The sequence below is a fragment of the Lissotriton vulgaris genome, chromosome 3_1, assembly GCF_964263255.1.
Source record: "Lissotriton vulgaris chromosome 3_1, aLisVul1.2, whole genome shotgun sequence".
NCBI lineage: Eukaryota > Metazoa > Chordata > Amphibia > Caudata > Salamandridae > Lissotriton > Lissotriton vulgaris.
The window spans coordinates 718,333,814-718,346,239 of NC_141689.1; the positions used below are offsets into that span (position 1 = coordinate 718,333,814).

Genomic DNA, 12,426 nt, shown 5'->3' on the forward strand with positions numbered 1-12,426 from the left:
GGTGACAAACTCATATGATCCTGTTGACCAGCAGCTTTGCTAAGATGGTTGTGTTGTTATTAAGAAACCTATGGCAACTTCCTGAAACTATGTGATTTTAGGATGAGGGCAATGCATGATCAGGATTCCTCATAGGACCACGAACACTGTATTTACTCAGCAGTGACTTTATTATCCATCAAGCAAAAAGAAGAATGCTTGATCCTGGAGACCATCTCAGATATGTAAAAATTGGCGCAGGGAATCTCTCTACCATGAAAGACGTTGTTGCCCTTGAGCCTTACTTGGACCTAATTACAATTTGTGCTGACCGGGCACTTTACATTAAATTTAGAGTAGGCACCTTACCTTTAGGAGACCTGCTCTCAAGATGGAATACGCCCGCGCATGCATCACCACACTGCGCACTATGCACTACTAGGCCCGAAACTGTGGCTCATTTCTTTTGTGAGTGTCCTGATTACACCCGCCCAAGAAGTCATTGGCTCAAACCTCTCTGTAGACAAATGGGAACTCGCCAGTACATGGTGGCTTTACGGATTTTACTAACTGACACATCCTCCCCCATAGTTTGCGGCGTGTCTAAATTTTTAAAATGGGCATGGTTGATCCGCTCAAAAAGACTGTCTACATCAATTTAATTCCTTTTTAAATAATGTATTTGTTGTACAATTAGAAATCTTTTACTCGACTTGGTCTTTAACTTGTACAGTTTTTTTTTTACGATGTGCTATTTTATGTACCTTTTTGTAATGCTTTTATGATATTTGCATATCCAAATAAAGCTATCAACCAATCACCAATTACATGTGTGAGGCTAAGATGAACGCAAGTGTCGGCATCAAAAGGATTTTACACTACCATCTGAAGGTTTGCCCCCTCATACAGAGTTTTGGGACCTTGCAAAGACGGATGTGTCGCACCCTGTGTGATTATTTCTTGAAAAATAAAACCTGCATTTTACAATAAACAGCTTTTCCTTCAATTGGATGCACTGGAATACTTCAATGTGCTAATAAGGCAGATGTAAGCCATAGATAAGTTCTCTTTGACACTTGAAAGTAAAAAAATTACACAATTTTGGACTTGACGTTATTTTCTACATAATATACCATCTTCTGCATAATTTGTAGATATTACTCAACAAAACAAATAATTTCTAGTTCACACAGATAAGAGGGTACTAAAAACACAGTGATCTGTGTTGCCGTGCAGTAGAAAGCCCTTTGCAAAGTTTGACAAGTCACCTTTCAATTGCTTATTGCTGTACTTGAGTATTTGACTGTTACTAAAGAGGTGGAACCTTTGCCAAGAGTATTCATGGTATTACTCTGCATAATTTGTCTTTTCTTACCAAATAATGTAGCCAACCTTGACGCATAATCTGGTCCTCCCGGGTATCATAATTCCAGTTGCCCTAGTCATAGTGCTATGAAATGTCAAAACCATGGTAGCAAACACTACATATAAAAAACAAGCTATTGTTATTGCTTTCATTATTATTGTAGTGATCAAAGTAGATCAGTAAAGTTGTAGCACAATGGGGTAAGTGTGAAGCACTATACATTGGTGGAATTACATTACTCACTAGGATTTTTAGGTCGAGCCTAGAAGCAGCATGCTTGCGCTGCTCTAGGAATCGGCCTCTTGGAATCACTTCAGGCTTTGTAGAAGCTGGTGCATGTGGTATTGGCCTTTACGTCTGGCTTCAGCAAGCAATTGGCCAAAGGCGTGTGGATGTCCCAGCTATTTACTCCCAGAGCGATTTGCTCTCGGGAGCCAGCAGTGGCGCACAGGGGCCATCTGTTTTTAATTAGTATGGTCGCGCTGGTCTTCCACGCAGTCTCTCTGGCTAAGTTCTGATCAGCATCTCCCTCATTGACTCGAACCGCTTAGTCTTTCCCCTCATTAACAGCCTTTTTCTTTGAACAGCTGTAATGAATGGTTTGTCACACATGCACATTGCCTATGGTGTCGCTGCACCTTCCTGAAGGGGGTCACACTCTTATAAAACGGTCCACGCTGTGCCCCGTAAACTTCAGTGCGCATCAGCTTTTCACCGTAGAAAGGCAGATTTTGTGAGTGTTTTTATGCGCGTCGTGTTTGCTGCAGAGTGTGTGCAGTGACAAGACCATATTTGTATGATAATGGGTCTCTGTTCCAAGCACAGAAATACATTTTATGTCTGCGTACAAGGCGGTTTGCAAGAGTTATGCCATTTTTAAACCCCTCGGGGACTTGTATGCAAAATGGAGGGTGTCAGAGGTGCTCCTCCATCCCCTCGCCCCACCCTGCACAAACCGCGTCAACCATCTGTCTGCAAGAAGAATAAGTGCTGCACCATGCTAGAGTGAAAGCTTCCGAATGCCCTGGTAGTTGGTGTCTGTTGCTGCTCCTGCACTGTCGCCTTGTACACTGTCACAACAGACCGATAACAATTTATTTCAGGAAGTGCTCACTCATTCACCACCTTTGAAGAGCTCAACCCGCGACATACTCACTTTAGATGTGATTGCGGCAAAACAAGGATGGTAGAGTTCTATGTCAGGTTTCACCTCAGGGTCAGTTTGTGTGCTCCTCTGCAATACTGGCCACCGTTCCTTTACCTGTAATCGTCACTATCATCTAGAAATAGACTTACTCTCATATTTAGCACTGCACATTTATGTTTTTGAGTACACTGCCCTAGGGCTCCCAGGATTTTTTCGTAATTAATTGGTCCCCTCATTCATGTCATCAGACAAGGCCTTAAAGCTGTAAGCTGTACTGCCCGAGACGGCAACAGGTCTCCTTCCTCTGGTAGTCCGGGGCCTTTCTCTGTTTTGAGACAGGACTCTCTCCCAGAGGTGCACGCGTCGGGTGAAAGGGTGTTTGTTGTGTTTGAAGTCCTGCGGTGGGAAAACTGCTTCACTTTAGAAATCAGAGTCCAAACAGTACACATGATTCACCGCCCATGTCAGAGCTGGACCTAAATAAAACAAGCGGGCGATCCTAAAAACTTGCGGGAAACTAATGGTTTAAAGCGACGCATTGACTAAATCATGGGTTCCGAAAATGATCAATTGTGAGCCCACGTTGGAAGCTTGGTTGTGTTATTGTCCTCCTGAGTCTTTTTCATAGACAGATGTTACTGATAACCCCAGGGGACAACCAGTAAAGCTCACTTTCGCAAAATATGATATCGACCGACACACCCAAGCCTTAAATAAACAAGAATTGGCAAAGCCAATAGGTCTTGCCTTTGGGACCATATAAGTGTTTAGCCATGCAACAGTTGATGTTGTTGCACCAGGGATAGTGTGCTGCATCTGCATAACTAAATACTTATAAGGTCTACAAGGCGAGACCTAATGGCTAGGTCAATGCTTGTTTACTTTGCAGGACGTCTTGGACTCGGTTCAGTCTGTCCACCTGTTTATCCTTTAGATTCAATCCAAAGTTAAAATGTACTTGCCAAGCACATTAAAAATTCTGGCACACATACTCACGTGAAGAAGTGCATGACGCCGTCTCTTAATCTTCTTAAATATTTTAGGATCGTTACATTTTAAAGCAACCAGAATGATCGGTGTGTTTCTTACAAGCGACTCAGGAGCGGCTCCTCCGTTATGGCATATCATCGTCGCCATACTGCTTTGAGCAGTGGAAAGGAAAGGAAACATAAAATGATAATAACTTTTAGTTATTATCATTTAATGTTACCTTCCTTTGCGGGCTGGCAGGTGAGCGGGGCTGCTCTGCTCACGCAGAGCAGGGCAGGGGAGGAGTGGTTTGCCCACTCCAAAGTGCGCAATGACTGTTTGGTCAGCCCTCTTGGGCCACCCAAACCAGTCATGCACACTTTTCCCCATTCTCCATGCAGGCTGCATTACAGCCTGCATGGAGAACAAGCCCAGGATCCCCTTCACTGGTTGAGCATTGCACCAGGATGCTCAAAACCAATCAACGCTGCATTGAATCATTGTGATTGGTCATGGGAGCCTGGTTTCCTGTCCCACGACGAGAGCAGGAGCAAGGAGTAGAGACATGGTGGTGGGATCGGTGGCAAGGTAAGTGTTGTAATTTGTTTTTTTTATTTTTCATTAAGCTACCTCGCACTCGCGGCCTCCCCTACCCCCCACGCATGCCACCCGCGAGTCATGTCATCCGCCATTGCACGCGACAAAATAAACCATTCCCCCCGTATGAAGAATCCCTTAGCCTTGCTGAGTATAATGTATAAAAATAAGCACACCACAGCTGCAACTATTATTGCAACTTCAATGCAGAAAAGATGAGTTCCACCTCATATCATAATTTTGCCACCAATTATTTCGATATATTAGTAGAGCTTGTCTCATAGATGCTAAACCCCGGACATGTTACTCTCATTCAGGTATGCGATTGATCTGGTGTGATAACGATGCACAACGACGAAGGAGACACTAAACAGTGCTATACCAGAGGGCAGTCACTGTTTTGAATAGAGCATTGGAGAGGTAAGACCTTCAAATGCAAAGCCACGAGGAGTCTTGCAGCAGATAATCACGAGGGATGAGTGAGGTTGTAGACAAAGTCAAGATTTCTCCAGCCTAGAATTAATTCCATAGATAACAGAATAACAGGTATGATATTGAAATGAACCAGAACATTTGATTGGGTAGATAGGCCCCTTTCAGAAGTCGTAAGAATCGGGGTGGTGGGGGACGATCTCAATTTTAGACTGAGTCCCAAGGACACAGCTGAATCCTTAGTGAGTAAGTTGCTTCCTGTAGTCATCCGTGGGGTGTATTTTCATGTTGCCATCACATGTACAGAGCTAGGTTGCAGGATACCTTAATTACAGCTACAAAGTAACATGAGAATCTCTTGGACAACGAGAAATTGTATTGAAAACAAAACATGCACTGCAAGCCACTAACATTATAATGACTAGTCTTGCTCTTGTGGACTGCGTTAGGTTTCACAGAAGAAATAACCCATTCAATGTACATATGGCTGATCTTTTTTCAAGAATCCGCTATGTTGGGCTTGGTTTTTCAGCAAGCAGATGATGGCTGTGATAGGACTTGGGGTCACTCACCCACATCGGCAGTAACCATTGTGGACTGGTTTTCTAGCACAGACACCGAAATCTGGTCTTGGTCCATGCTCCGCGAATCGTCATTGGCCTCTTGCTGACTGTGGCTAAGTTCTGATCGCAGCTCTGAGTATTCATCTTCCTCCCTGAGTAAGAAGCAAGACAACAAATAAGAGGATGAGGAATTATGCCTTTGAACATACTCCAACAAGAGCAACCAACAGAGTCTGCATTTATACATGAATACAACTAATGAACACATTTGTCATGAAAAGAAAACAATATTAAGTGAGATTCGTACAAAAAATGAAAGCTGGTGTGTAGCATCAAGTACTTAGGAGTTATAATTACAGCAGAATATAAAACAATGTGATAATCCAGGGATTAAATCACTGACAGCATTAATACCAATCACAGACTGGACATGTCCCATTTTACTGGGAACACCGCCCTATGTCAGACAGCGCCTACTGTATGACATATATGTTTAGCCAATAACAACAGCATTCAGAGATTTGCCCACTCTTCTAACAGCATTTGAGAGAAAGTCAATTATTTAATCACTGATGCTACTTTGGTGGTGTCATGAATTTGGATCAAGATAGTATGGCATCATGCTCTCCGCCATTCCCGCTTTTCTTTTACTTGAGCTAGAATCTTACTTTTTATACAAGGGATTTAAAATGATATGGCCTTTACCGTCAAGGGCCACCTGCTTGATTGTGAGTTGGTTAATTTAATAAGGAAGGAAGGAATACATGCAATCCAATCCCACACAGCAAGAAAGGGCGAGGTTTAAAGAATTAGGAACAAGGGCCATCGACTGGATTGCGGTCTCAAGTAAAATAGTTCTTATTAGCAGCTGGTGCACTTTGTTCCCCTCACATAGTAAGTTCCACGCTTGTTAACATAGGTAATTAAGGGTTTCCATCAAAAGTGTAAAACCTTGGCTCACTCACGCAGCACAGTGGGGTTACTTGAGGTCTCATTATTTAGGGGTTCCAGAACAGGCAAAACATCGTTGACACGCATAAGAGTAGTCCAAGTGTAGATTTTATTTCCTCAATATATGCCTTTCCTTTATGACATTCCTTCAGACCAAAAACCGTTAAAAGTCCATGCAATCCTTAAGGGTGGATGCTAGTTAGCTTTATAGACCCCGCTCAAGTCCTTAAGAGAGGTTGCTGGCCAGTCGCCTTCCTGGGAAAGAGAGAAAGTCGGCATCACAGTTCTCCATTTGCCTCCAGGTTGGCTTCCCTGACAATTTTCCCTACAATTTAAATGGAGAAAGCTGAGGTTGTGTACATGGCAGTTTCTTCTCCTCTTAATTGTACTGGACCATTTCACCTTTGGTATTTGCCTACTGGTCCCCTTACACCTCTGCTGGGCTGGAGTATTAGACTCAACTTTTCGGGCCCGCTCTCTATACTTACGCTGCCCTCCCATCTTCTTTGAGTTAGTGACATGGTTGGCCCTGGTATGGTGAATGGGGGTATTTCTGAAAGTCAAAGGGAGGCATGAATCCCAGAGTCTGCTTTTTTCCCCATCTGTGTCAGCAGCCCCCCAACATGCCCAGAGATCCCATGAGTACCACAGTCCTCTCTCCATTTTGTGGATAGACACATTATGGCATGGTGGCATACTAAAATGTTTCTGCAAGGTGCAACGTCCCGTTTTGGTCCCGCTCCAACTACCAGCAGCAACGACGGCTGGAGACAAACAATTGTAGCAGGAGCCAAACTCAAAGGGCACCCACGAGACTGGGACTAAGATTGGGCCGCAGGAGGAGGAAAGGAATCCTGACTGAGATCACTACTGTACCAAATGAGGCAAAGCCATACATTGTGCACATTTGGTCTGTCCTTGCTGCATTTAAAAATACTCTACAGGGTATCAAGGAAATGTTCTGCTTCCCATCCAGTGGGGTGTCAGTAAACTTCATAAACTTCAATAAATCTGCAAAATGGAGCAATGGTCTAACATGTCTAAAGCCATTGGAAGACCAGATTGGGTGGTAGGAATGAGTAAAGTATGGGCAGCAATAGCAAAGTCTAAGGCCTAACGTGGCACATTCTGTGGCAGTATTAGCTGTCAGTTTTAGAATTACATCACCTTATTAGTGCACGTGCATACATTTGGCCTCGGTAGGACGATTTTAACATCTGAATAAAACAATCGTGGCTTGAAAGATGACCAATTAATCTTTGCAAAAGGTCTGCAACTGTGTTGTACCACACTTCGCAGTCTTTTTTTTAACTCTTGATCAAAGCTGTAAACCATTTGTGTTGTTAAAATAAGCAAACTATATAGCAGAGGGTGGATTATGTAGCAAGTTTGTAAATCCATGATTGTGCAGAAAATGCTGCAGTTGCGGAATCGCATAATTCCAGTGACATTGGTCAAATCTAATAAAGCTACTCGACTTGAATAACTAAATTGACCATTTTTGACCATTGCTGAGTTGAGGATGGACACTTCTGGCCAGACAGCCTGTGGTTTAAAATGTAACAGCATCAAGGTTGCAGTTGGGGAACATGACCTTACTCCTTGCATGGCGCCTGCTTGTACAAATGGAAGGCCAAATCACCAAATACAAACAATTGACCAATGGCGAGTGCTTAAGGCAGTCTTGGCATCAGTCATACGTGTTATAAGGGCTACAGGGCAAAACGCCTGCTTTCAAGCATCATTTCAAATTACCATGCGTATGGAGCAGAATAGCGGAGGTCTTCTTGTCTATATTTCTATTAAAAAAAGAATGAGTTTCAACATGGACTTGGGTATCAATTTCACGGTATGCTTAGTAGTAATTAGGCAGAGTAAATTACTTCTAGATGACATTCCAAGTTGATGTTGTGTTGGTAGGAAGGTGTGGCAGATGCTGCAACACCAACACTCAATTTTGAGGATCCAACAATGCTAGATCAAACAAACATGCTATGCTGTGTACAAAATGATTTGTGCACCTAAAGCCACGATGAGCACGAGATGTGAGCAAGCAGGCTGGCCAAGCGGTGAAGCCATCATAGACCCAGATGCATCCCCTAATTCACCAAGGTACGTGCCAGGCTCTGCACCCTTCCTGGTCCCTTTCCCGGCACAAAACCTGATCTGGTGTGTTAAGGCACGATGCAGACAGAGGACACATGTTACACATTCTACATTGTGTACCCTTCTGCTTGCACGAAGCCTTCTTGTCTTGTCCTTACTCATTTTTTGCCACCCAAGCATAGGCATAAAAATGGGATCATTAGTCAGACTCAAATACTAATGCAATGGGGCGGGTGGGTCAGTACGAGCCACAGAGTTGACTGGGCATTGCTATGCACTTGTCCCCAGTCTGCGGACAACCTGCCTACCAGCCCTGACATTCAGAGCTGGCATGCAAGAGTTAATCCAGGTACCTCCTTCGAAGTGAATGCAGCCCGCCTGCATCCTGTTCCAAAATTGGCACTGACACAACCACGGTCTTCCAGCATTGTTGATAGTGTGGTCTATCACTGATGGTAGTGGCAGACTTAAGCCCAGTTACCAATGAGCCATAGGAGGTCTGTGCTGCCCCGACGTGTGTTAGTTAGCCTCTCAATACTGTACCGCCCCGTCTACTGCCATCTCCCGCCTCTTGTGGAAGTAGACCTCAACAAAGGCTTTATTCAGGTTACAAGGTGGTAGGCCCCAACCATGCCGGCAGAAGATAACAGGTCTGTGGCCCAGTCTCCACCAAACGCAATGCCCACATTCCGTGGATGATGAGGGAGATGATGCGGTGGTTGCAGAACACTGTATCATCACCTAGATACAGAATACCACATCACCTCTCTCACCCAATACAATCACCAAAACATTTTAAATAAGATAACTTCACTTATAACTCAACGTACATATGTACAAGTACACTGCAAGACAGATAATATCAAAGATATACAAAAGAGCATAAATACTGGGAGGACTACACATAATAGACATAGTCTTGTAAATGCACAGGCTTTTTCCGTTCCTGTTGTGGTCTCACATTTCGATTCCCTGATGGATACACAACAGATCCTCCATTAGTCTCACCCACAAGATTAACCACAGCTCCTCTGTCAGTCTCACTCACAGAATCCACCAACACACCACCATGATAATATCTAGCAACACTGTTGAAATTCAGGATCTCATGATCACTTGTTTTCACAGCATTTTTTAACAATATCAAACCTTGAAAGGTTGACTACATTTTGAAGCTTTAAGATCCTTCTGTGTGGACCTAATTTTTAACCTGTTTCCCACTTGCACAGGAGTCTCCTTCACAGCTTTCCTCTTGTCATAGAGTTCTTTACTTCCCATTTCCATAACACGTTCTCTCTCTCTCTCTCCACCCTTCAACATTTCCCACCTGGTCATCCATTTCTTTCCTTAACTCATTCACCCACCCAGGAAATATCTCACAATTGGAAACCCTCCCCTTGAACAAATGGAAAGTAGAGACCCCGTGGTAGAATGTGGTGTGAGGCAGTACTCTCACACTTTTTTTCTCACATCATTTATCCATGCCGCCCCACACACCAGAGATTGTCCTAGACTTTCTTTGTACACTTTGATAAAGTGCTCAACAACACCATTAGAATCGGGGTGGGATAGCGCTGCCTACTTATGCTTAATCCCTCTATGTTTCAAAAATGTTTCTACCACCTCAGAGGTTAGTTGAACACCATTGTCAGTAAGTATGGAGGAAAGTTCTTCCAAAAAACCTATAACCTCCTGAGTTTACAATCTTGAGCTCAGACCACCTCAAATCCATGTCAATGCAATCACATATCTGTCGCATGATTTCACCTTGACAGGGCCTAATATGTCCAAATAAATATCCACTCAAGTCCCAGAAGCTTTCTCTCACACTGCATTTGAGGACCTTGTTGCTCTGCACATAGTCTAAACAGTCTCTTACCTCACTCTCAATCAACAAATCCATAGCTGGCCACCAATAATTTTGTCAGACCCTCTCCTTGATTATGCCCATGTGGCTAGCATGTGTATGATCAACCAATCTCTTCCCTATACTATGTGTCGGAACCACCTCACTGCCACTCAGCAGCAATCCATTCATAACATCTAACTCACTCTTCACTTGCCAGTATTCCAGAATTTCCGGACCACATTTGTTTTTTGTACACCAACTCCCCAAAACTATCTCCATCACTTTTTACAATACCACGTCTTCCTGGAGCTTCTTCTTCCACCCCGACTCCTGAATCACCCCATCAGTTACAAAACACACCTTCACCTCTTCGTCAAAATCCTTCCCAGCAAAATAATCATCATCTTCCACATCATGTGCCACATGTGTTTGGTTGACTCGGTCACGGAAAAACAAAACAAGCACAGGCAAAGCGGATAGGTCTCATATATGTGAGAACTAATGGGTTTGCCAATGTTTTTTTGCCATGTTGCAAAGCAGCATGGCTGCTGTGCAGCACGAATAAAAGTTAGAAAAAAAGCAATGTGACGCAACCATTGCTGACTGCCATAACACTTTTTTTCACCTTCTAATGTCATGTGGGGTTGGGCAACATGGACAAAGGTGGGGGTGGGCAACACGGACAACAGGAGGGAGGGTGGGATGGAACATGCATCACGGACAACAGGAGGGTAAAAAAAGTGATATGCCGCGGCTGCGTCATAAGCATTTTGTTTCTTATGGCAGGTGGGGGAGAAACAGAAAACAGGATGATGGGAGGGAAGAGGTAACGCAAACAGGGTGGGAGGGAAGAAGCAACATGGATGGAAGGGTGGAAGGAAAGAAGCAAAGCGGACAGGGGTGGGTGGGAACAAGCAACGCAGTAAGAGGGGTTGGGCGGGATGAAGCTACACAAATGGGGTGGGAGGGATGAGGCAACATGGATGGGGTGGGAGGGACGAAGCAACATGGATTTGGGTGGGAGGGAAGAAGCAACACGGATATGGGGGTGAGAGCTAAGAAGCAACGCCAATAGGGAGGTGGGAGGTAAGAAGCAACATGGATAGGAGATGGGAAGGAAGAAGCAACACCAACATGGGGCTGGGAGGGGAGAAGCAACACGGATAGGGGGTGGACTGATATAAGAAACAACACGGATGGGGGAGTTAGAAGTAAGAAGCAACACAGATGAGGGTGGGAGGGAAGAAGCAACACGGGTGAGGGTGGAAGGGAAGAAGCAACACTGATGAGGGTGGTTTAGTGGGAGGGAAGAAGCAACAAGGATGGGGGTGGGATTCCAGAAGCAACACAGATAGGGGATGGGAGGGAAGAAGCAACATGGATAGGAGGTAGAACAGAAGAAGCAACACAGAATTAGAAGAAACACGGATGAGCGCTCAAGCACCTCACACACCAGCATAGTTAGGTGTGGGAGGGAAAAAGCAACACAGATAGTAGGTAGGAGGGAAGAAGCAACACAGAATTTGAAGCAAAACTGATGAGGTGGGATTCATGAAGCAGCACGGTTAGGGGGTAGGAGGGAAGAAGCAAGACGGATAGGGGAGGGGAGGGAACAAGGAACACGGATGGAGGTGGGAGAGAAGAAGCAACATGGATGGGGTTGGGTGAGAAGAAGTAACACCAACAGGGGGGCTGTTAGTGGAAAAGTAACACGGATAGGGGGTGGGAGGGAAGAAGCAATACAGATGAGGGTGGGAGGGAAGAAGCAATACAGATGAGGGTGGGAGGGATGAAGCAACACAGAGTGGGTAGGAGGTCAGAAGCAACGCAAATGGGATGGGAGGTAAGAAGCAACACGGACAGGGGGGGTCGGAGAGAAGAAGCAACCCAGACGGGGTCGGAGAGAAGAAGCAACACAGACTGAGATGAGAGGGAAGAAGTAACAAAGCAACACAGACTATGGAAAGGGTTGGAGGGAAGAAGAAAAACGCAAGAAGCATCACAGATAAAGAAGAAGAAGAGAGAAAAATAGTACCTCAATCACAGCACAAGGGCAGGGCGCTAATCAAGACTCAATCATTACTTGGAAGTGAAGCCAGCATGCACTGGCCAATTAGAAGGCAGCAAATAAGAGTCAAAAGTTTCAAAGGTTCCCTTGAGTTAAATTGAAAACAGGTTCACATAAACATACCTCCAAATGCAAACAGTACAATCATATATAACACCAGAAATTAACAGTTTAAAAATCATTTATTATGAATACATTGTGAATAAAAACAATATAGTGGAGGACGTAGGTGAGGGAAATCAACCCAGAGGCCACAGGTGGGGAAAGCAACACAGAGGGCACAGGTGGAGCAAAATAAGAGCACAGAGGTAGAAGCAACATGGGGGATGAGGGAGAAGTGCAAGACTTGGCGAGAGAGGGCAAAGTGGAGTACAGGGTAAAGGGAAGCATGTGGGTGAG

The 12,426-nt window shown here is 44.5% G+C and overlaps 1 protein-coding gene across 2 annotated transcripts in view; it reads right to left on the minus strand.

The window, feature by feature from the left end:
• Positions 1 to 12,426, minus strand: part of MCC (MCC regulator of Wnt signaling pathway) — a 1,280,822-nt gene that overhangs the window by 381,835 nt on the left and 886,561 nt on the right. For both annotated transcript variants that reach the window (XM_086961033.1, XM_086961034.1), the window contains one exon: positions 5,063 to 5,205. In XM_086961033.1, coding sequence (XP_086817159.1) covers positions 5,063 to 5,205 — 143 coding nt within the window. The remainder of the gene's footprint in view (positions 1 to 5,062; positions 5,206 to 12,426) is intronic.